Raw genomic sequence first — 18,990 nt, 5'->3', positions numbered from 1 at the left:
TGTAACATCCTATTTGGTTTCCCTTAGTAGTCCCCTGGGAGTCTCTGACCGCAGTGGCAGTGTCTCTGGACCTCTGCCCAGCTTACCTCCACAGCTTGCTCACCATCTCCCTCTGGGTTTCTTTCTACTGTCTCCTTACTAAGGTAGGTGGCAGGCTCCCTGTCTTGGGCTGGCGGTCCAATATTTGATTTGATTTGGTCCAGGCAGATTACCCACAGCCCCCTCCTGCAGAGGAGGCCCCTGCCCAGGTAGACAGCCTGAGCAACACTTGCTGCTCTGGAGCTCCTCTGGAGCCACATGGAAGCCAGTCTCCAATGGAGCCCATCCTTGCTGGCCTCTCCCACATCCTGTTCTGCGGCTGCTTCTGCTAGGCCCCCTTCAGCAGCTCACTTGTACTGGACTCTGGATCTGAACTCCCTATGATGTACACATTGTGTCTTGTGTCCATCCTGAGGAGCAAGGCCCCAGCAGGCCGGAACAGACAGGAGCATTCCTTCTTTTCCTCTCCGTGCCACCCCCTCCTTCTGAGGCAGTGGTCTAACCCAGAGCCTGCACTCGTCCAGAACACCTTCCCCAGGCCAGGGAAGACAGCATGACTAACTGGTTCCTAATTCACCAGATCTGCTCTAAGCATGTGACATACCTTGCCAAGTTGTTGCCCCATAGCCTAAGAGGTGGTGCTAATACTGTGCCTTTAGGATGGACATTCGGCACAGTGAGGCAGGCCTCCCAGGGAAACAGGAATTGAGGCTGCAGAATCCAGACTCTTGAGTTCAGACCCTCAGCCTGAATTCAGAACCTCTCACCTGATGTTAGAGGTCAGGTGAAAGTCAGCCAGAGAGAGCTTTCCTGTAGCCGCGGGGAGTGCGGGGCTGTTTCTGGGCTCACTCTTCTGTTTCTGTTTCTGGGGCTTGAATGGGGCAAGTTCTTGGTACAGAGTGTATAGATGGGTCTCCCCTCCAGCTACCACAGGTGCCACACCACCCTTCTGCTTGCCACAGCCTTCACAATCACCGTGGTCTGGGGAGGGGATCTCCAGGCTGAGCCACAGGGCCAGCAATAGTCATGTCACTAATTGTGACCTCAGAACTTATGACACTGCGACGAGCCTGTGAGCCCAGCCTTCCCAGAGCCCCGGGGTGTGGCTCCTTTGGTGGTGGCAATCAGGACCATGGCCAGCGGCAGCTCCTGTGGTATCACATAGCCTAATGCATATTGGCCTACTTCTCTTACCTTTTATCTCTCCTGGCAAACCCTAGGCCTGAGACTGTAGCCAAAGGCCCCGGAAGCTCTTCCTGTGCATCTCTCTGCACTGAAGTGGTTCTGCAGTTTTGTAACCCCAGCTGCAATGATCATCACCGTCATCAGGACTGGAAGTGGGAGCGTGGTGAGCCTCAGCCGCCTGTGTGGCTGGGACGGGAGACCCATAGGCAGATCGGGGAGGGTAGATGGGGCCCAGGGCTGCCCTGGGCTTCAGCGTCTCCTACTAGACAGACTCAGCCCAGCTATCCGGTCTCATTCCGTCTTAGAGGTGGGCAGCGAGCCGGGAGCAGTGAGGGAGCATATTCTGGGGTTGTCAGAGCTGCCACAGGACCGGCAGCTCCACGGCACAAGCACAATTCTCCCCAGAGCCACCGAGTAGATGCGAGCAAAGCAGTGGCCTTCTAGAGCCTCCTTCTCCCTCCTGAAAAATGGAAACAAGGATAGCACGTTCTCCACTGGTGGAGAGCATTAGATGGGGCGCACAGCATGTAGCAGCCGTGCCTTGCCTTCCAGCCATGACTGAGGAAACCACAACCTGACTCCTTCTGGGATGGAGTGTAATGCCACTAAGAAGTCTCGCAAATCCAAGAAAAGCAGGGTCAAGACCCAGGAGAGATTTGCCAAGAAGTTTCCGTACAGGTACACGATTCCCAGACCCCTAGGTGGAGCTCTCCAGCCCACCAAGCCCAAGAGCCCCAGAAAGCACTGTGGAGAGCTGGGGGGGGAGGGGGGGAAAGGTCCTCTGGCCTACTGGAGTCCCTGAGAAACCTCACGCTGTACTGCCAGTCTGAGGTCATACGTCCGCCCCAGCACAGCCCAGACCAAGGGCCTCAGGGTATTTGTAGAACCCTCAGAGTAGTGCCTGGCAGACACTGCTGATGAGCGACAGCTACTTTAAGTGACGTTTATAGGTTCTCCTGGCTAGCGGAGCACAGCTCTGAGTCTCCACCATCCTGGGAGAAGAAGAATGTCTCCCTGAAGGACCAGCTGCCCCTGCAGAAGAAGCTGGTGCCAACGAGGTCCATCCCAATTCCAAGGTAAGTACCAACACTAAGCAGTCGTGACCCAGAGGTGTGTGGTCACCCATGCAGATGGAGGGAACAGCTGACTCCTGGAAAGATCTGCCCACAGAAAAGAGGCTTACAGGTACCTACACTCCCTCCCAAGCAAACACTCAGAAAGCAGCCCCTGTGCACTGCAAGTCTGCACATGCACAGGCATGCTGCTGGCCGCTGCTCCATCTGCCCTGCACATAGCACGTCTGCGCACCCAGAGCCCCACGCCACCACCTCCCTCCCCGCTCCAGGCCCAGCTAATGCTGGCACCACAGGGGACTCTGGACCAAGGGCAGAGTCAGTATGACTGGCCTCTGGCCATTGTGCACCTCCACACTCCAGAACAAGACACCCTGAACACACCCACATGCGTGAACACAACACACAGCACACACTGGCACACGTGGCCCAGCCTGGTCTTGGTCCCCGTGGGAGCTGAGCCACGGAGAGAGGCATCAGAAAGCTCCCGTGTCCCCAAGTCCTAGACTTCATTTGGGCAAAACTAGAGCAGCTGAGAGTCCGGGTGAAGTCCAGTCCGGCCATGTGGGACTGAGGCAGGAGGGCAGAGGCTGGCCCCACACATGCTGAGCCATGTCTGGGCAAGCCGGGGGGATGGGGGGAGAGACCAAGTGCCCATCCCTCATCGCGAGGATGCTGTGTAGCCCCAAGCCTGGGCAGCAGAGTCCTGCAGAGAGCCGACTCCAGACAGAGCCAGGGGAAAACCCAAGCCGTTTGCTAGTGTGGTAAGGAGCCCCAGGGACGGTGGGCAGCAGCCAGGTTGGGCCATGAGAACCAGCCGGGGACAGGGCAGCAACGGGGTGGCTACAGAGGACAACTAGTCTAACTCCTGGCTAGAGGGGCAGGCAAACCCCAGAAGCTGGGAATGGGCCGGATCTGAAGGGGTCAGCAGGCCTCACAGCCCTCCAGCTCTGACACTCTGCTCAGTGCCTCTTCCTTGGGGGCCCTGGGCGGGCTGAAACGGTCAGCAAGAGGCTGGGGCCGGGGAGACCAGGGCTCCGTGAAGGGGGAAGCCCCGTGGAGGACAGCGGAGGGGCAGCTCTGAGACAGGCAAGCCTGCGCCGTCTCTGAAGACGCTAGATGCCAAAATGTCTCTGTACTGAGCTCTTAGAGAAGATACCTTAGAAGGGCAGGTGCTCTATGGGCCAGGGCAGGGCAGGGTGGTCTTGGTGTAGAGGAGGGGGGAGTCTCAATTGGGAGTTGAGGGGGGGAGGTAGGAGAGGCAGTCTCATGTGGCCTGAACAGACATGGTAGCTCGAGCTGTACCCCAGCAGTCACTGAAACCTCGCGAGTGGATGTAGGACTCAGAGTTTGCCCCTGCGCCCCCTCCCCCCCCCCCCCCCCCCCCCCGGCAAGGCCCACGGGGCACTGGGGACGGGCGGGGCTCCAGATGGGATGTAGGTGGCAGGAAGCCATAGCGGGAGGCAAGCACAGGTGTCCCCCAGGAGGGAGCAGCAGAGGCTGGGAGTGGATGCAATGAGAACCCTCCCCAGTGGCCAGCGGGGCCCACTCAGACCAGGTGTGGCTCTGTGTGGCTTCTCTAGAGTCGGGGCTCCAAGTTTAACACCATCCAACAACAGCCCGTCACCCCGATCCTTCAATGCCTCGGAACTCAAGTCACAGATCCTCCGCTCCCCCAAACCAAGTGATACCTTCCAAAGGCCAGTGCTGACCAGCGAGACCCCGGGGCCATCCGGGGTGGTCTCCTAAACCCCTGCTCCCCGGGGCTCCCTTATGGCCTTCCTCTGCGGCTCTGGGCTGCAGCCACAGAGACCTTAGTGACTCGGGAGCTGCCGCATCACCCGAGACCATGCCCTGCTAATAAACTCACCAGGTGCAAACTCTGCTCTCCTGTGGACTAACTTACCAGGTTCAAATCCTGTTCTGCCTTGGACTCCTCACCTCTCCTGCCTGAGCTGCTAAAGATGAATGCAAAGCAGGTGTGGCATGGTGTGAAGATGAGCCGGAGGACACCGGGTGCGCCTGCCTTCCCAGCGCGGCGGGGGAAGGCCGGCTTGTAGAGAGCTCAGGCCAGGGTCCAGGTTCAGTCACCGTCAAAACGTGCGTGGCTTGTAATGGGCAGTGTTCATATAAAGGAAGTGTGGAAACATCTGATCCCTGCTCCCGCCAGGAGTTTTCTTACACCTCGTGCCCTCAAGCCAAGTCCAGGAACCAGGTGTGGCAAAATTCCTCACAGAAAAGTCTGAAACAACCTCGTTTGACGGTAGACTGTGATGTGGTGACAGTCTATGCACACGATGCGCGCAGGGTCCCACACAGCACCCCAGCAGGTGCCTGGCGTCCAGGGGAGGCCCCCACATTGGGAGCACCACCACAGAGGAACCTGAGTCCACAGAGGGAGGGAAGGCTGTGGGCGGGCAGGCGGGCCACACCTTCTCAAGGTGACACCTGATCCGCCCTTCCCTGTGTCCCCTCAGAGGCCGGTGCTCAGGGTGGCAGGCGCCAGGGCACTCGCCCTGTCTCTGGTCAGTGTGAAGGCAAGCCGGGGAGGACATGTCATGGTGCCCACCCACAGTTAGGCTTGGCCATTTTCTGAGAAGTGAATGGCTCCGTCTTGTGGATCACGTGGAAGAAGGCCAGTCCTTGGGGAGGGAGAGCAAGACGGGCGCCTGGGTTCCTGGGGGCCCCAGGGCAGCCGTCCTACCAGCCTGCCTTCATCCTGCTGAAGCCTCTGTCACGGGCATCTCTGTCCTAATTCCAGAGCCATGGCATCACTTGCTGTCCCGGGGAGGTCATTGCCCTCAGTGCTCCTGACCACAGACCTCTTGTAGTGTGTGGTGAAGCGCGGTCTGGGCTGCCTTCACCCAGGGCCTTACTGAAGCCTGCTGAGTAGTCAGCTGACTGCCAGCATGCAGTTATGCTTGTGAGCGCTGGGATCCGTCCCCATCAATCAGACCTTAAAAACAAGCCTCTCGTGGCCCGCAACAAGGCCCCCAGAATGGAACTGAGAACACAGGACACAAACCAAACCTGTGCACCTGTGCCCCGACGCAAGCGCAGAGAATACGTTCCCGATGGCAGAGGGGCGCATTGTGTGCAGGCGTGTAACCCGGCCCCCAGCACCCCCTCGGTCAGTGCAGGAAATGGTTGCTGGGACCCCTCCCGTCACCCGACTGGGGAACCCTGGCTTTCCCACCATCTGAAGGCAGGGGTCAGCTCTGGCCACCTGTGAGCACACATGCGTGCATGCGTATGCACGCACATGGGCACTGGCTAGAGAGGAAACTGGACAGGACAGCCAGAGGGGGAGGCGAGGGAGGAGGAGCCGCCTCAACCGCCTCGCAGGCTGGACGGGCCGTGGACAGGGCAGCTGTGGGCGGGGCACTGCGCAGGCGCCCGCGTCTGGGGCGGGGCAGGAAGAGCACGTGGCCCCGGGGCGAGCCCTCCCGGCTGGGCATCAGGCTTAGCCAACGGGTGGCGTCTGGCTGGGCGGAGCCGAGTGGGCTGGGAGCCCCGCGCCCGCCCCCTCGGCCTGGGAAGGGCGCCGGAGGAGGGCGGGCCGGGGATCACGGGAAAGGCACGGGCCCGGCTCCTCCCGCGTGCGCCCCGCCCGCGTGCGGCCCGGGCCTTGGCACGGCGCAGCCTCTCAGAGGTGCCTCCGCCACCCCCACCCCATCCCCGCTGGGGTCCGCCTTCTTCTGTCAAGCTGGTCCCAACCAATCGTGGCGGGGCCGAGGGCTCCCCGCGATGGACCTCACCAAGAGTTCTAGGGTCGCCTCCCGTGGCCCCAGTGCCCAAGGCCAGGACGCTGCGAAGGGCTCGTGCCGCTGGGGCGGCGCCGCGGGGGCCGGGGCGGCCCGGAGCGCAGGAGGCGGAGCACGCGGAGCCCGAGTGAGCCCTCACGCGTTTATTTAGCGCGCGTGGGGCGCCGGCCCCGGGCTAACGGGGCCGCAGGTACGGGGGCGCCGAGTAGTTGAAGAGCACGAAGTCCAACTTGTAGAGGTCGAAGAGGCGCCGCTGGTAGAAGGGGCTGATGTCCCGGAAGAGGCGCGCGGCCTGCTCGCGCGCGGGCGCCGCGCGGGGCCGCGGGGCGGCCGGGAAGCGCAGGCCCGGCGCGCCCAGCAGCCCCAGCAGGAAGTCGGCGTCCTGGGCCAGCGTCTCGAACCGGCCCACCACGTCGTAGCGCAGGCGGCACGGGTGGCAGAGCGCGTGCGCGCGCTCCCAGTGCTCGTTGAAGGGCTCGTCGCGGCGCGTGCGCGGGTCCAGCAGGTAGGCCAGGAACTCGGCGAAGCGCACGTCGTGGCCGCGGGCCAGCGCCTCGGGGTGCGCGCGCGGCCGCAGGCGCCGCACGATGCGCGTGCCGTAGCGGCGCCGGAAGGCCTCGCTGTAGGGCCGCGCGAACTTGTTGCGGTAGGCGGAGGCCAGGCGCTCGAAGGGCTCGCGCACAAACAGGAAGGCCAGGTAGTCGCGCAGGCGCTGGCGGATCTCGGCGGGGCGGAAGTCGGCCAGCGAGGGCAGGCGGCCCGGCGCGTGCGCCTCGCGCGCGGGGATGGCGCGGGGGTCGGCGCGGGCGTCGCCGCGGGCGCGGGCCCGCAGCGCCAGCAGCACGCGCTTCCAGTTGGTGCAGGCCACCTTGGGCACGTAGCAGTACAGCAGCCCGTGCGCGTCGTCCACCAGCACGTGCCGCAGCTCCTCGGGGCGCAGCGCGCGCGGCCGGCGCGAGTGGCGGCTGCAGGCCTGGCGCAGCAGGTCGCGCCGCTGCCGGTGCACCTCGGCCAGCGCGGAGCGCGGGGCCTGCGGACGACAGCGGAGGGGGGGGGGCGTGAGCGGCGCGGGGCCTGCGGACGACAGCGGAGGGGGGGGGGCATGAGCAGCGCGGGGCCTGCGGAGGACGGGGGGGGGGGCGTGAGCGGCGCGGGGCCTGCGGAGGACGGGGGGGGGGCGTGAGCGGCGCGGGGCCTGCGGAGGACGGGGGGGGGGGCGTGAGCGGCGCGGGGCCTGCGGACGACAGCGGAGGGGGGGGGGGCGTGAGCGGCGCGGGGCCTGCGGACGACAGCGGGGGGGGGGGTGGGGCGTGAGCGGCGCGGGGCCTGCGGAGGACGGGGGGGGGGGGGGCGTGAGCGGCGCGGGGCCTGCGGAGGACGGGGGGGGGGGGGCGTGAGCGGCGCGGGGCCTGCGGAGGACAGCTGTGGGGAGCCCGCTTCTCCCCGCCGCCACCCGCATCGAACCCCAGAACCGCCGCCAGCCGCCGCGTGCTTGGGGACTCAGGGTCTGCGCTGGACTCGGACTTGGGGAAAATGGAGACTGCGCTGAGGGCCGCCGTGCTGGGCCCCGTGGGCACGACGAGGGGCACCGAGGACGGACGGTGCCGGCGCCCAGCAAGGGCTGGCGGCCGGTGACGTCGGGCGAGGTGTGACGTTAGCGCGCTGCCGGGCAGGCTGGCCCGGGCCTCGCGGAGTACGACTGGCCGACTCTGCTGGGTTCCTTTAGGCTGTGCCTCACCTTTCCCCCTAAATTATAGTTGGTGGTGGGAATCCGGCCCTCCCCTGGGGGTGTCCTCCCCTGGGGGTGTCCTCCCCTGAGGCGTGTCCTCCCCTGGGGGTGTCCTCCCCTGGGTGGGGGTGTCCTCCCCTGGGTGGGGGTGTCCTCCCCTGGGTGGGGGTGTCCTCCCCTGGGTAGGGTGTCCTCCCCTGGGTGGGGTGCCCTCCCCTGTGGGTGTCCTCCCCTGGGGGGTGTCCTCCCCTGGGGGTGTCCTCCCCTGGGCGGGGTGTCCTCCCCTGGGCGGGGTGTCCTCCCCTGGGGGTGTCCTCCCCTGGGCGGGTTTCCTCCCCTGGGGGGTGCCCTCCCCTGGGGGTTTCCTCCCCTGGGGGTGTCCTCCCCTGGGCGGGGTGTCCTCCCCTGGGTGGGGTATCATCCCATGGGGGTGCCCTCCCCTGGGTGGGGTGTCTCCCATGGGGGTGCCCTCCCCTAGGCGGGGTGTCTCCCCTGGGCGGGGTGTCCTCCTCTGTGCGGGGAGTCCTCCCTTGTGCGGGGTGCCCTTCCCTGGGCGGGGTGCCCTCCCCTGGGTGTGCCACGTGCCGCTGCGCTGCGCTCGTGAGTGTCGAAGGCCTTGGCAGGGTGAAGGAGGCCTTTTGTGTACACTGGCCGGACTAGGGGATCTGTACAGACAAAGCGTTGGCATGTGGCAGGGATGGGAAGGGCAGGCGTCTGCTGCTAAGAGTCATGAAGAAGAACAGGCCAGAGTAGACTCCAGTGCGTTATCCTCACTTCCCACTTTCCCAGCTCAGGGAGCCAGCGCGGCTGGAATGGAGCCCGTGACCCCACCTGCCTGAGTGAGACCGAGCAGGGCCCTAGAAATGAGGGGCAGGCGTCCCGTGGGATGCAGTTGGCCCCTGGCTCATGGCGGTTTGACCCCTGGTTTGATTTTCCTCTACAGTGATGGGAAAGTCCTGAGCCTTCTGTAGAGAGCAATTGAATCCAGGCCTAATCAGTCTGGATTCTCCCTCCTCAGGCCAGGCAGCCTAGGCCGCGGGGAGATGACCCTGCACTAGGGTGTGCTGTGGGCTGAGCTGGGAGCAGCCGTTAGGGAAGGTGGAAATAATGAGTGAATGCCGGCTGAGTGGGCAGAGGCCCCAGCACTTGTCTAGGCACACTCTGGACAGCCACCTCACCTGGGAGGGGGGTGCAGCCCCACTCCAGCAGGTGCATTCTGCTCACCTACCTGGTCCAGCTCGTAGAGCAGCTGCCGAGGACTCTTCCCAGCATGCCACCGGCCGGGGCCCAGGGCCCTGTCTGCAGACGCTGTGGGGCACAGGACACCCGTGTCACTGAGGGCGGCATGGAGCCGGCCTGGGTGCAGTGGGGAGGTTAGCCACCCGCCTAGGGTCTGCTCACAAACACCTGGACTCAGTATACTTCTCCCCTTGGCCTCTCCAGCCCCTGGGGGCTTGGTAGCATGCACAGGGAATTGGTCAGCCAGGACAGTGACCTGGGGGTCATCTGGCCCTGTGAACTGCCCACCAAAGTTGGAGTGTGCCAGGCAGGAGAGAAGGTGGCACCCAGCCCTCTAGTAGGCTGGGAAGGCCTGACCGCCAGCCTCACCCGCTACCCTCTGCCTGCCCCTCCCAGCTCAGCCCATCTGTCAGCACCCAGCTCTGGTGTGGGCAGCAGTGGCGTGGCGCAGCCCAGCGCAGCTCTTGAGTGTTAGGAACCCCCCATGGACACCTGAGGAAGCCTGTAGCTGCCTGCGGTGCATGGGCTGCCCCACGTTGTACATTGACCTGGTGCTGGAACTGAGACCCTGCATCTCTAAAGCTGTGGAGCTGATGGCCTGGTCTGGTCTGGGGCAACCTGCTGCACTAGCTCAGCACCAACAGGCAGTGCAGGACATGTGCCAATAAGAGGCTTGCCGGAGGAGTGAATGGCACTGCGGGACCCTTGCTCTGACCTCTAGATGCCTGCTGTGGACACCGGAAGTGCACCGCCCCCTCTGCCAGCCTCCGGTCCCCTCCCTCCACAGCCCAGGCTGTGTCCTGGGCAAAGGTCATGTTTCCTCTGGCCAGGCCTGCCTGTGCCTCCTGCTGCCTTCCCCAAGCCCACACATGTCCCCACCAGGCTGCAGGCGCTGGCAGGAGAGGGCAGCAACACTGGCTGTCCCTTCCAAGTGCAGGGCAGCTCCAGCCAGGGGCGGGAGGGGTGTGTGGGGCTGGCCACTGCCGCTGCCCTGAGTGTGGCAACAGCCACCATGAGTCGAGCCGGGAGGCCCCACGCGAAGGCGGCGCCTCTCACTGCTGCCCGGCTTGGAGAGGACGAGGGTCGCTCTTGGCATTTTCTGGCTGCGGTTTCCCAGTGATATGGTATCATGGTGGCTCGGCTGGTGTCCAAGGAAAGGCAGCTGGGCACCAGGTGTATGAGGATAGGAAGAGCCCCCGGGAATGCCTCCCTGGCCTGTGGGAAAAAGGGTCCTGAAATCCCCCCAGGGGCCCAAATATCGGTGGCCACTGGTTACCGGGCTGAGCTTCCTGGCAGGATGGGCAGACAGCCCTGGGCGGTCACGAGCCGAGGGGTGCAAAGGAGGCCCTGGAAATCTCCGGGTCCACTGGGGGCACAGCTGGGGCTCGCGCCGCTCAGGCCACTGTGGCATCAGCAGCTGCCCCCGCAGTGCCCCAGGCCTCTGCCCGGGCTTCAGACTGGGCTGCGCGCCAGGCCCCGGCCGAGGAGGACCGCAGAGCGGGCTCGGGTGATCCGCTCGGCTCTGAGGAGAGACACCGCTGGGAGGTCGCGGGAGGAAGGAGGGAGGTGACAGGCGCGGAGCCCTCCGGAAGGACAGAGCGCAGCCGGCAGCAGAGGAAGACGGCCGCGCTCCCCATCCAGCGCGGGGGACGGGGTGGACTGCGCCCCGCCGGGCGGGCGTGGGGCTTTGCCCAAGTCTTGGATGGCCGCGCAGCGCGTGCCGGGTGCCCTGACGGCGCCATTGCACCCGTGTGTCTCCGCACGGTGGGGTGAGGAGGCCAGGGCGCCTCCAGCGTCTGCAGACTGACCCCGGGCCGGGCGGCGCGTCGTCCTCAGGGGCTGCGGCTCGGAGGGGCGGCAGGCGCGGCCGCGGACAAGGGAGGCGCCCGGCGGCCACGGGCAGCCCGCGTCCACCGGAGGCGCAGGAGCCGCGCGCGCCCCGCCCGCCGCGTGAGGAGCCGCGTGAGGAGCCGCGTGTGCCCGCCTTCCACGTGAGGAGCCACGTGTGCCCGCCGCGTGAGGAGCCGCGTGTGCCCGCCTTCCACGTGAGGAGCCGCGTGTGCCCGCCTTCCACGTGAGGAGCCACGCCCCCTTCCGTGTGAGGAGCCACGCGTGTCCCCTGCCCACCGCGTGAGGAGCCGCGTGTGCCCGCCGCGTGAGGAGCCGCGTGTGCCCGCCTTCCACGTGAGGAGCCACGTGTGCCCCCCCTTCCGTGTGAGGAGCCACGCGTGTCCCCTGCCCACCGCGTGAGGAGCCACGTGTGCCCCCCCTTCCGCGTGAGGAGCCACGCGGTGTGTCCCTCCCCGCCGCCCTCTGCGTGAGGAGCCACGTGTGTCCCCTGCCCGCCGCCCTCCGCGTGAGGAGCCACGCCCCCCCTTCCGCGTGAGGAGCCACGCCCCCCGCCGCCCTCCGCGTGAGCCGTGCGGACGCTGCGCCCTGGGGCTGTTGGGCCCTGCCCTGCCCCCCACAGGCTCTGCTGGGACACCCGCACCCCCTGCGTTCTCCACGATCAGCCCAAGAGAGGGGCGCACCAGACAAGCCCCTCACTCTGCCTCTTCCTTTGCGCCGACGCCATGGCTCCCTCCGCGTCTCAACGGGAGCGGCAGCATCGGGACGGGAAGCGACCCGCCCGGCCGTGCAGGCCGCTCCGCCCGCCCCAGGCAGCCCTGTGGGTCTTCCCGCTCCGCCCGCCCCAGGCAGCCCTGTGGGTCTTCCCGCTCCGCCGGCCCCAGGCAGCCCTGTGGGTCTTCCCGCTCCGCCGCCCCAGGCAGCCCTGTGGGTCTTCCCGCTCCGCCGCCCACTCCAGGCAGCCCTGTGGGTCTTCCCGCTCCGCCCGCCCCAGGCAGCCCTGTGGGTCTTCCCGCTCCGCCGCCCACCCCGGGCAGCCCTGTGGGTCTTCCCGCTCCGCCGACCACCCCAGGCAGCCCTGTGGGTCTTCCCGCTCCGCCCACCCCAGGCAGCCCTGTGGGTCTTCCCGCTCCGCCCACCCCAGGCAGCCCTGTGGGTCTTCCCGCTCCGCCCGCCCCAGGCAGCCCTGTGGGTCTTCCCGCTCCGCCGTGGCCGCGAGCCGACTGTCTGGACTCAGTTCCTTCCCAGGGCCCGGCAGCACCGCTGCGCCCAGCTCAGGAACCTCACTCCGCCGCAGCCTCCACGCAGGCGGACCGTGAGGGTGGAGCTGCCCCAGGGGCTCGGGCTGAGGGCGGGGTGCTGGGGACCACAGTGCCCTGGACAGCCCTTCCCCCTCTGCTGCCCCGGGCTCTGGGTCAGGACGGGTGGTCAGTCATGGAGGACGGGCTAGGGTGACACCCCACTGACAGGCCTCCCGGCCTGCACAGCCAGTGGGGCCCTCCCTGTGCCCCCCCAACTTGCCTCCTGCCAGACAGACACTGCACAGCCAGTGGGCCCCTCCCTGTGCCCCCCAGCCTCCTGCCAGACAGACACCGCACAGCCAGTGGGCCCCTCCCTGTGCCCCCCAGCCTCCTGCCTAGAGAGACGCTCTGACACTACTGTCCTGATCTGCGAAAGGGAGGGACAAAGCCTAACGTGCTTGCCTGGATGAGGGTTTGAGACTCCCAAGCTCAGCCTTCCTACCCAGAGAACCTTTGGCCCTCACAGTACAGAGCACACCTGCCCTCCCTCCCCCTCACAGTGCAGAGCACACCTGCCCTCCCTCCCCCTCACAGTACAGAGCACACCTGCCGCCCTCCCCCTCACAGTACAGAGCACACCTGCCGCCCTCCCCCTCACAGTACAGAGCACACCTGCCGCCCTCCCCCTCACAGTACAGAGCACACCTGCCGCCCTCCCCCTCACAGTACAGAGCACACCTGCCCTCCCTCCCCCTCACAGTGCAGAGCACACCTGCCCTCCCTTCCCCTCACAGTGCAGAGCACACCTGCCGCCCTCCTCCTCACAGTACAGAGCACACCTGCCGCCCTCCCCCTCACAGTGCAGAGCACACCTGCCCTCCCTTCCCCTCACAGTGCAGAGCACACCTGCCGCCCTCCTCCTCACAGTACAGAGCACACCTGCCGCCCTCCCCCTCACAGTACAGAGCACACCTGCCGCCCTCTCCTTCACAGTGCAGAGCACACCTGCCCTCCCTTCCCCTCACAGTGCAGAGCACACCTGCCGCCCTCCTCCTCACAGTACAGAGCACACCTGCCGCCCTCTCCTTCACAGTGCAGAGCACACCTGCCCTCCCTCCCCCTCACAGTGCAGAGCACACCTGCCCTCCCTCCCCCTCACAGTACAGAGCACACCTGCCGCCCTCCCCACTCAGGCGCTGTGGCAGGGACACTGAAGGCCCCACATGGCCCCACAGTGAGACCGGGCGGCAGGGCAGCCGAGCAGGAAGAGGCCTTTCCAGAAGCTGTCCTCCCTCCCAGGGCCCTGCAGGCCCCATTAGCCAGCCCCTGTCCTATGAGGTCAGGAGTTCGAGCTCACGGTCTGCGAGTTGGGGCATGTAGAGCAGGCGGGTGAACCCTGGCTCACCCACGGGTTCCCCAAAAGATGACCCCTTCCCCAGCCACAGCGAGGCCCCCGAGGGCCCGGCCTCAGGGACTGTCAGCTCGGTGCCCTGCCCCGGCTCAGGGCTCAGCAGACATCTAACTAGTGAATGACAGGGTGATGCGCACTAGGACAGCCTCAGAGCCCGCACGGGCTGGCAAGAGCGGCTGCAGCCCCTGCGCGGGCGGAGGCAGGTGCTGTGGCAGAGTCTCCCTGGCCTCTCCCAGCTGGACCCCAGGCGAACTCCAGCCTCCATCCCCGGGGATGGAGGGAGGGAGGGGAGAAAACCACCCTGGGGCGGGGCGCCCCATGGCCCAGCCAGCAGGATGGAGAGGCTGCTTCCTGTCGCTTTCTGGCTTCCTAAAGTCTAAGAAGGAAGGATTTTCCGTCCCATCTTACAGATGGGACCACTGAGGCCACCGAGTGCAGAAGCGGCCCCGCAGCAGGCGAGGCTGGCAGAGCGGCCTGCAGCCTGGACCCCAGACCCCTGGGTAGGCGCCCTGAGAACAGCTGGTGTCTTAGGTCGGCGCCGACCCACTGCCCTGCGGCGCCTCTCATCCAGGGGTGTGCGTGCGTGCGGCTCCAACAACTCCTGGGGGTCCTCAGAGTCCACGTTGAGGGAAAAGGAAGGAAAGATAGACGGCCAAGACGGGTCGCCGGCCATCACCCTGCGCCCTCCACCTCCCACCTGTTTCCGCGTTCGCGGGGTGGGCGGCCCCGGCTCCCCGCCGCGGCCTGTGGTCCATGGGGCCAGCCGCCCTCCGTGGGGACTTGGCGGCAGCGGGGTTCCAGGGCGCACGGCCCCTACAGATGGACGCCAGGTGGACTGAAGCGTCCCCTCCCGCCTGTCCCCGGAGCGCTGCGGACGCTGCACCGAGCGGTTCCCGGGGCCAGCGGAGGAGCCCTGCGGGGGCAGGCCGGCCACCGAGAGCCTCTCTGGCCCCACCAGGGACCTCGCCTGCGGGGAGGAGCCGGTGTGCGCGCAGCCCCGGAGGGATCGATTGCTGCCAGGGAGGCCGGCACCGGGGTGGGGGCCGAGGCGGGCGGAGCCGGCCGCACTTACCCCGACGCGGGGCGCGGGGCCCCGTGCACAGGAGCAGGAGCGTGGCGCACAGACACGCGGCCGCCAGCGCGCGCCGCCTCCCGCAGCAGCGTCTCCCCATGCTGTGCCTGCGAGCCGCCGGCGGGCCGGGCGCACCGGGCCTGGGCCAGCAGGGGTGCAGGGCCAGGCCACGCCCCGAGGCCACGCCCCCGCCACAGGCCACGCCCACCTGCCTTGCTCGGGCCCCCAGCGCAGAGGACGAAGGGCAAGGGACCCAGAGGTTGGCCCACCGGCCCCTCCTGTTACCCCTGGCTGGGGTCCTGCTCAGAAGAGAAATCCTGAGTAGCTAGAAGCGCTTCCAGCCTCGAAGCCCAGGTCCCTAGGCAGCACTCAAGGCCCCGAGTCAGGACTGCGACCCAGAGGCTCTGCGCACCCCGAGAACCGGGGCCGCTCCAGGCTGCAGCAGCCCGACAGGCCCTCGGGGTGGCGGTCCGGCGCTCGGGGCTTCAGCTACAGCAGCTTGGCAAATCACCGGAGCCGTGTTGGACTTCTGAGCAGGGCAGACGCAGGCCGTCGCAGCCCCCGAGCCCCTCAGCCCCGCTGGGCTCCGACCCCGCGGGACGGCTGCTGGGCAACATCCCCGGAGCCCCTGCACCAACCAGGCCCACGCACCCCAGCTCTGGCTCTTTAGGACCTTTCTTATCTCTCCACCCTCCTCGGCTCTGCCTCCCTCTCCCGCCATCTCTATCCTGGAGAATCATCTAAAACTTGAGCTGCCACCTCTACTCGGCCACTTCCCCCATCTCTGTGTTACCACCTGAAGTGGGCAAGAGAAGCCTTTTACCCCGACTACACCACCAGGAGGGCATGGCAAGGGTGTCTGCACCAATCACAGCAGACTTCCATGTAAATGAAGTGCTGTATCTACACCAATCACAGCAGCACTCCATGCAAATGATGCACCAATCACATGTCTTTTGCTGGACCCCTCTGGCTGGGATGGCAATGGAGGCAGGGTCCTCCAGGCGGCCTGCAGTGGGTGGTGGTGGAAAAGGCAGAGCTGAGCTGTTGGAAACGGCCGTGGCTGGGACAGTGCTTGCTGCGCTTCGGCAGCGAGCAGCTGTGGTTGCCGCGCAGCCTCCTCGGGGTCTCTGGAGGTTCGGGGAGGCCCGGCCGCGGTGAGGCGTCCACCGCGGGGCGCCGGGCCTCAGTCCTCCGCTGGAGGCAGCAGGAAAGGTCTAACTGCTGTCAGTGAGGGCACAAATCGCTGCCCTCACAGCTCAGCTTCTTTAAAGGAGAAATGAGCACTAAGTAGGGTGTCCACGATAACAGCCTTCCATGAATAGTCACAGGGATTGGACGTATTCCACTGCGCTCCCTGCCCCCGTGCCCAGGGAGAAGCCAGGCAAGCCCTGCCAGCAGCGGGGGCGGGCCGTGGGTGCACCTGCTTCTCACACCATGCCCAGCTGGCAGAGCCCAGCTCGCTGGGTGGAGACCAGGTCGGGGCCCCTCTAGGGTGAGGGCCCACCCCCTGGAATTTGCTTCCACCAGAGGCCAAGGAGCACTGTCTCTGGCCACCGGAACAGAACGGAGCGGACACCTCCCAGTGTCTTTTGACTGCCCTAAGTGCTGGGGCCCAACGCCTGCTCTGGGGAGACCAGGAGCCCAGGTAGCAGCCCCTGTACAAACTCCTGGATTCCCACCACCCCTTAGGCTTGGGACGCAGGTCCACCCTGCAGCCTCGGCATTCTGCCCAAATCCCAGCTCACACGGGTCCTGTCCTGCTCCCAGGAGGAGAGGGGCTCAGGCGTGACCTCTGAGCACCAGGCCTGCTGTGGCCTCATCTCAGCCGCAGCTGCTCCGGGCACCAGACAGGCACTCAGGACTTACAGAAGACCATGGAGGAGAGGAGCAAGGGACCGTGAGAGCAGAGTCCAGGCTTTGGAGCATAAAGGGAGGATTGGGGTCTGGTGTGGTGGTTGAGTGTTTGCCTAACTGAGAAGCCATAAGTTTCATCCTAACAGTGAGCCACCATCACCAACAACAAAAGGATAAGCACAGCCAGCTAGGCCCCAGCCCAGAAGTTAGTCATTTGGGGCCCTACAAGTACACAGGGCTGTGGGTTTGAACCAGCACTTAGCAGTGAGTGTGTGATGTAAGGTATTGCTCTGAGCTCTTTTTTTAACTGCTCTTGGAAAATGTGGCCACCAAACCCTGCCAGTGCCCCCTACCTGCTGTATGAGGTTGAGAGTCGCCTAACCCCCTACACCCAGTCCTCTGTGAGGTGGAGTAACCCTAAACCTCACAGTGTGGTGATTAAATAACCCACAGGATGTTTGCAACAGTCTGGAGCTCGGTGATATCAGTAATTAATTTTATAGTTACTGCCTGATGAAACTAATTTTATCTCACAATTTCTTCCTAGTACCCAGCTATGTTTTGGAAGATGTATTTTGCTAGACACCAGTGGCTCACGCCTGTAACCCTAGTGACTACAGCTACTCGGGAGGAGCTAGTTCAAAGCCCAGACAGTAAAGTCCATGAGACTCCTATCTCCAGTGAAACACCACAAAAGTCAGAAGTGGAGCTGTGGCTCAAGTAGTAGAGCTCTAGCCTTGAGCAAAAAAGCTCAAGGACAACGGGGCGCTGGTGGCTCATGCCTGTAATCCCAGCTACTCAGGAGGCTGAGATCTGAGGATCGCGGTTCAAAGCCAGCCCGGGCAGGAGAGACAGTGAGACTCTTATCTCCAATAAACCACCAGAAAACCGGAAGTGGCGCTGTAGCTCAAATGGTAGAGCGCTCGCCTTGAGCTGAAGAGCTGAGGGACAGCGCCCAGGCCCAGAGTTCAAGCCCCACGACCGACAAAAAAAACAAACAAAAAAGTTCAAGGACAGTGTTAGCACAAAAAAAATGATTTTTAAAAATGTATTTGAGGGAAAATACTAAGCAAATCATAGTCATCTGCCTGTAAGACTGCCTGACTGGCCACGGCAGTTCTCTCGCAGTGGGGGCAGGACCTGGGCTGCCCCCAGCCTGGCCCGGGACTGCCATCTGCATCGTCTGGCTACCCCAACTCTCCCCAGACCCACGTTCCTGAGCCAGCTCAGTCCCTTACTTTTCTGTGTCTTGGCCTCCTAGGCTGCCACTTGGTGACCAGAGTTGCAAACAGCATTTCAGCCCAGTCTCTTCCACTGATAGCCCTGGAGACAGAGTCCCTGGAGACCCACCAGGAAAGTCTGGGGGTTGGGGTAGGATGTGTGATGCCTAACTATAGCCCAGAGCCTCAGTAGCTAGTTGAGATGATTCTCTACCCTCTTGCAGGGACTCACATCCATTTGTTTGCCAGCTAACCCAACACCTGCTTTGCATGGAGCTCGCAGCTCCAGAAGCTCCAGGAGGGCAAACAAGGCTGACTCTATCCTTGTCCCAGGGGCTGGGGTTCTAGCTGAGGCAAAGGCAACAGGAGTCAAAGCTACATAGCACGTGTCATGTCACCATGGAGGGAGAAAGTGTGTTCAAGGGATGGGGGGCGCTGCAGGATGGAGGTGACCTCGGAGTGCAGAGGGAGAGGAGGCCGCTGCTCTCTGGGGAACACACAGTTCCGGCCCAGGAGCCGCCAGGGCAAAGGCCTGAGGGCATGAACGTGACTGGTGGTATTGCTGAGTCGCTGAACAAAACCCTGTGCATTGTGCTCTCAGCTCTGTGAGTCAGGACCTGGGGAGGACGGTGGCTACAGGCTTCTCACCCGGGGCTCGGTGAGGAAGCTGGCGTGGGAAGCATGCATGCCCACGCGCAGACCGCTCACCGCTGCTGAGGGAGGCCGCTGTCCTTGGAGCCTCAGGCACAGGCCTCGGGGGTGGGCTGTGCGGCCATATCTGACTGGCCTGGGGCCGCCTTGTGTTGGTTCCCAGAATCGCTGTGGAGATGTGCCGAAGACTGCAGGGACATGTTTTCCAACCACACCCAGGAGACCTGGGGTGGATGAGAGGGAAGGGGTAAGAGATGGACAGGAAGCCCAGCCCCCCAGAACTTGCCTGTGGCTAGATCTCTCTCTCCACAGGAAGTTGGCCGTGAGGCCAGCTGAGTGGGGGACCTTTGGCCTCTGTGAGAGCCCCTGCAATGTGGGCTTGTTTGCTAATTAAACAATTTATTTGAGGACAACTAGATTCATGTAAGAATCATACAGAGAAAGCCCATATACCCTTTGTCTAGTTTTCCCGATAGGGACATGTTAGAAAACTGTAATGCAGCGTCACGGTTGATATAAATATTGCCTATAAATCTGAACAATATTACAGTTTTTACTTGGTTGTAAACAGTTCTTAATTAGGAAAGTTCAGCCAAACACAACGGTTCATGCCTATAACATAGCTACTAAGGGTTCAGAGATCAGGAAGATCCATGGTTCA

General features: G+C 64.4%; 2 protein-coding genes across 2 annotated transcripts; one reads left to right on the top strand and one right to left on the bottom strand.

Moving 5' to 3' along the window:
• Nucleotides 1–1,289: 1,289 nt before the first annotated feature.
• On the top strand, nt 1,290–4,099 carry CUNH3orf22 (chromosome unknown C3orf22 homolog). Its single transcript, XM_042680272.1, has 4 exons — nt 1,290–1,387; nt 1,777–1,902; nt 2,175–2,300; nt 3,881–4,099. Exons 2-4 carry the CDS (start codon nt 1,814–1,816, stop codon nt 4,044–4,046), a joined length of 381 nt encoding a protein of 126 aa, XP_042536206.1. The 5' UTR covers nt 1,290–1,387; nt 1,777–1,813; the 3' UTR covers nt 4,047–4,099.
• A 2,137-nt stretch (nt 4,100–6,236) lies between these two features.
• On the bottom strand, nt 6,237–14,724 carry Chst13 (carbohydrate sulfotransferase 13). The gene is made up of 3 exons (XM_042679799.1): nt 14,602–14,724; nt 9,019–9,098; nt 6,237–7,091 (listed from the first exon to the last, which is right to left on the bottom strand). The coding sequence occupies exons 1-3, from the start codon at nt 14,699–14,701 to the stop codon at nt 6,237–6,239; spliced, it is 1,035 nt and encodes a 344-aa protein (XP_042535733.1). The 5' UTR covers nt 14,702–14,724.
• Between the last annotated feature and the right edge of the window lie 4,266 nt (nt 14,725–18,990).

This window comes from Dipodomys spectabilis, unplaced genomic scaffold (genome assembly GCF_019054845.1).
Source record: "Dipodomys spectabilis isolate Male_0828 unplaced genomic scaffold, ASM1905484v1 ptg000054l, whole genome shotgun sequence".
Taxonomy (NCBI): Eukaryota; Metazoa; Chordata; class Mammalia; order Rodentia; family Heteromyidae; genus Dipodomys; species Dipodomys spectabilis.
The sequence above is the reverse complement of the archived record's forward strand: the minus strand, read 5'-3'. Positions and strand labels throughout refer to the sequence as shown.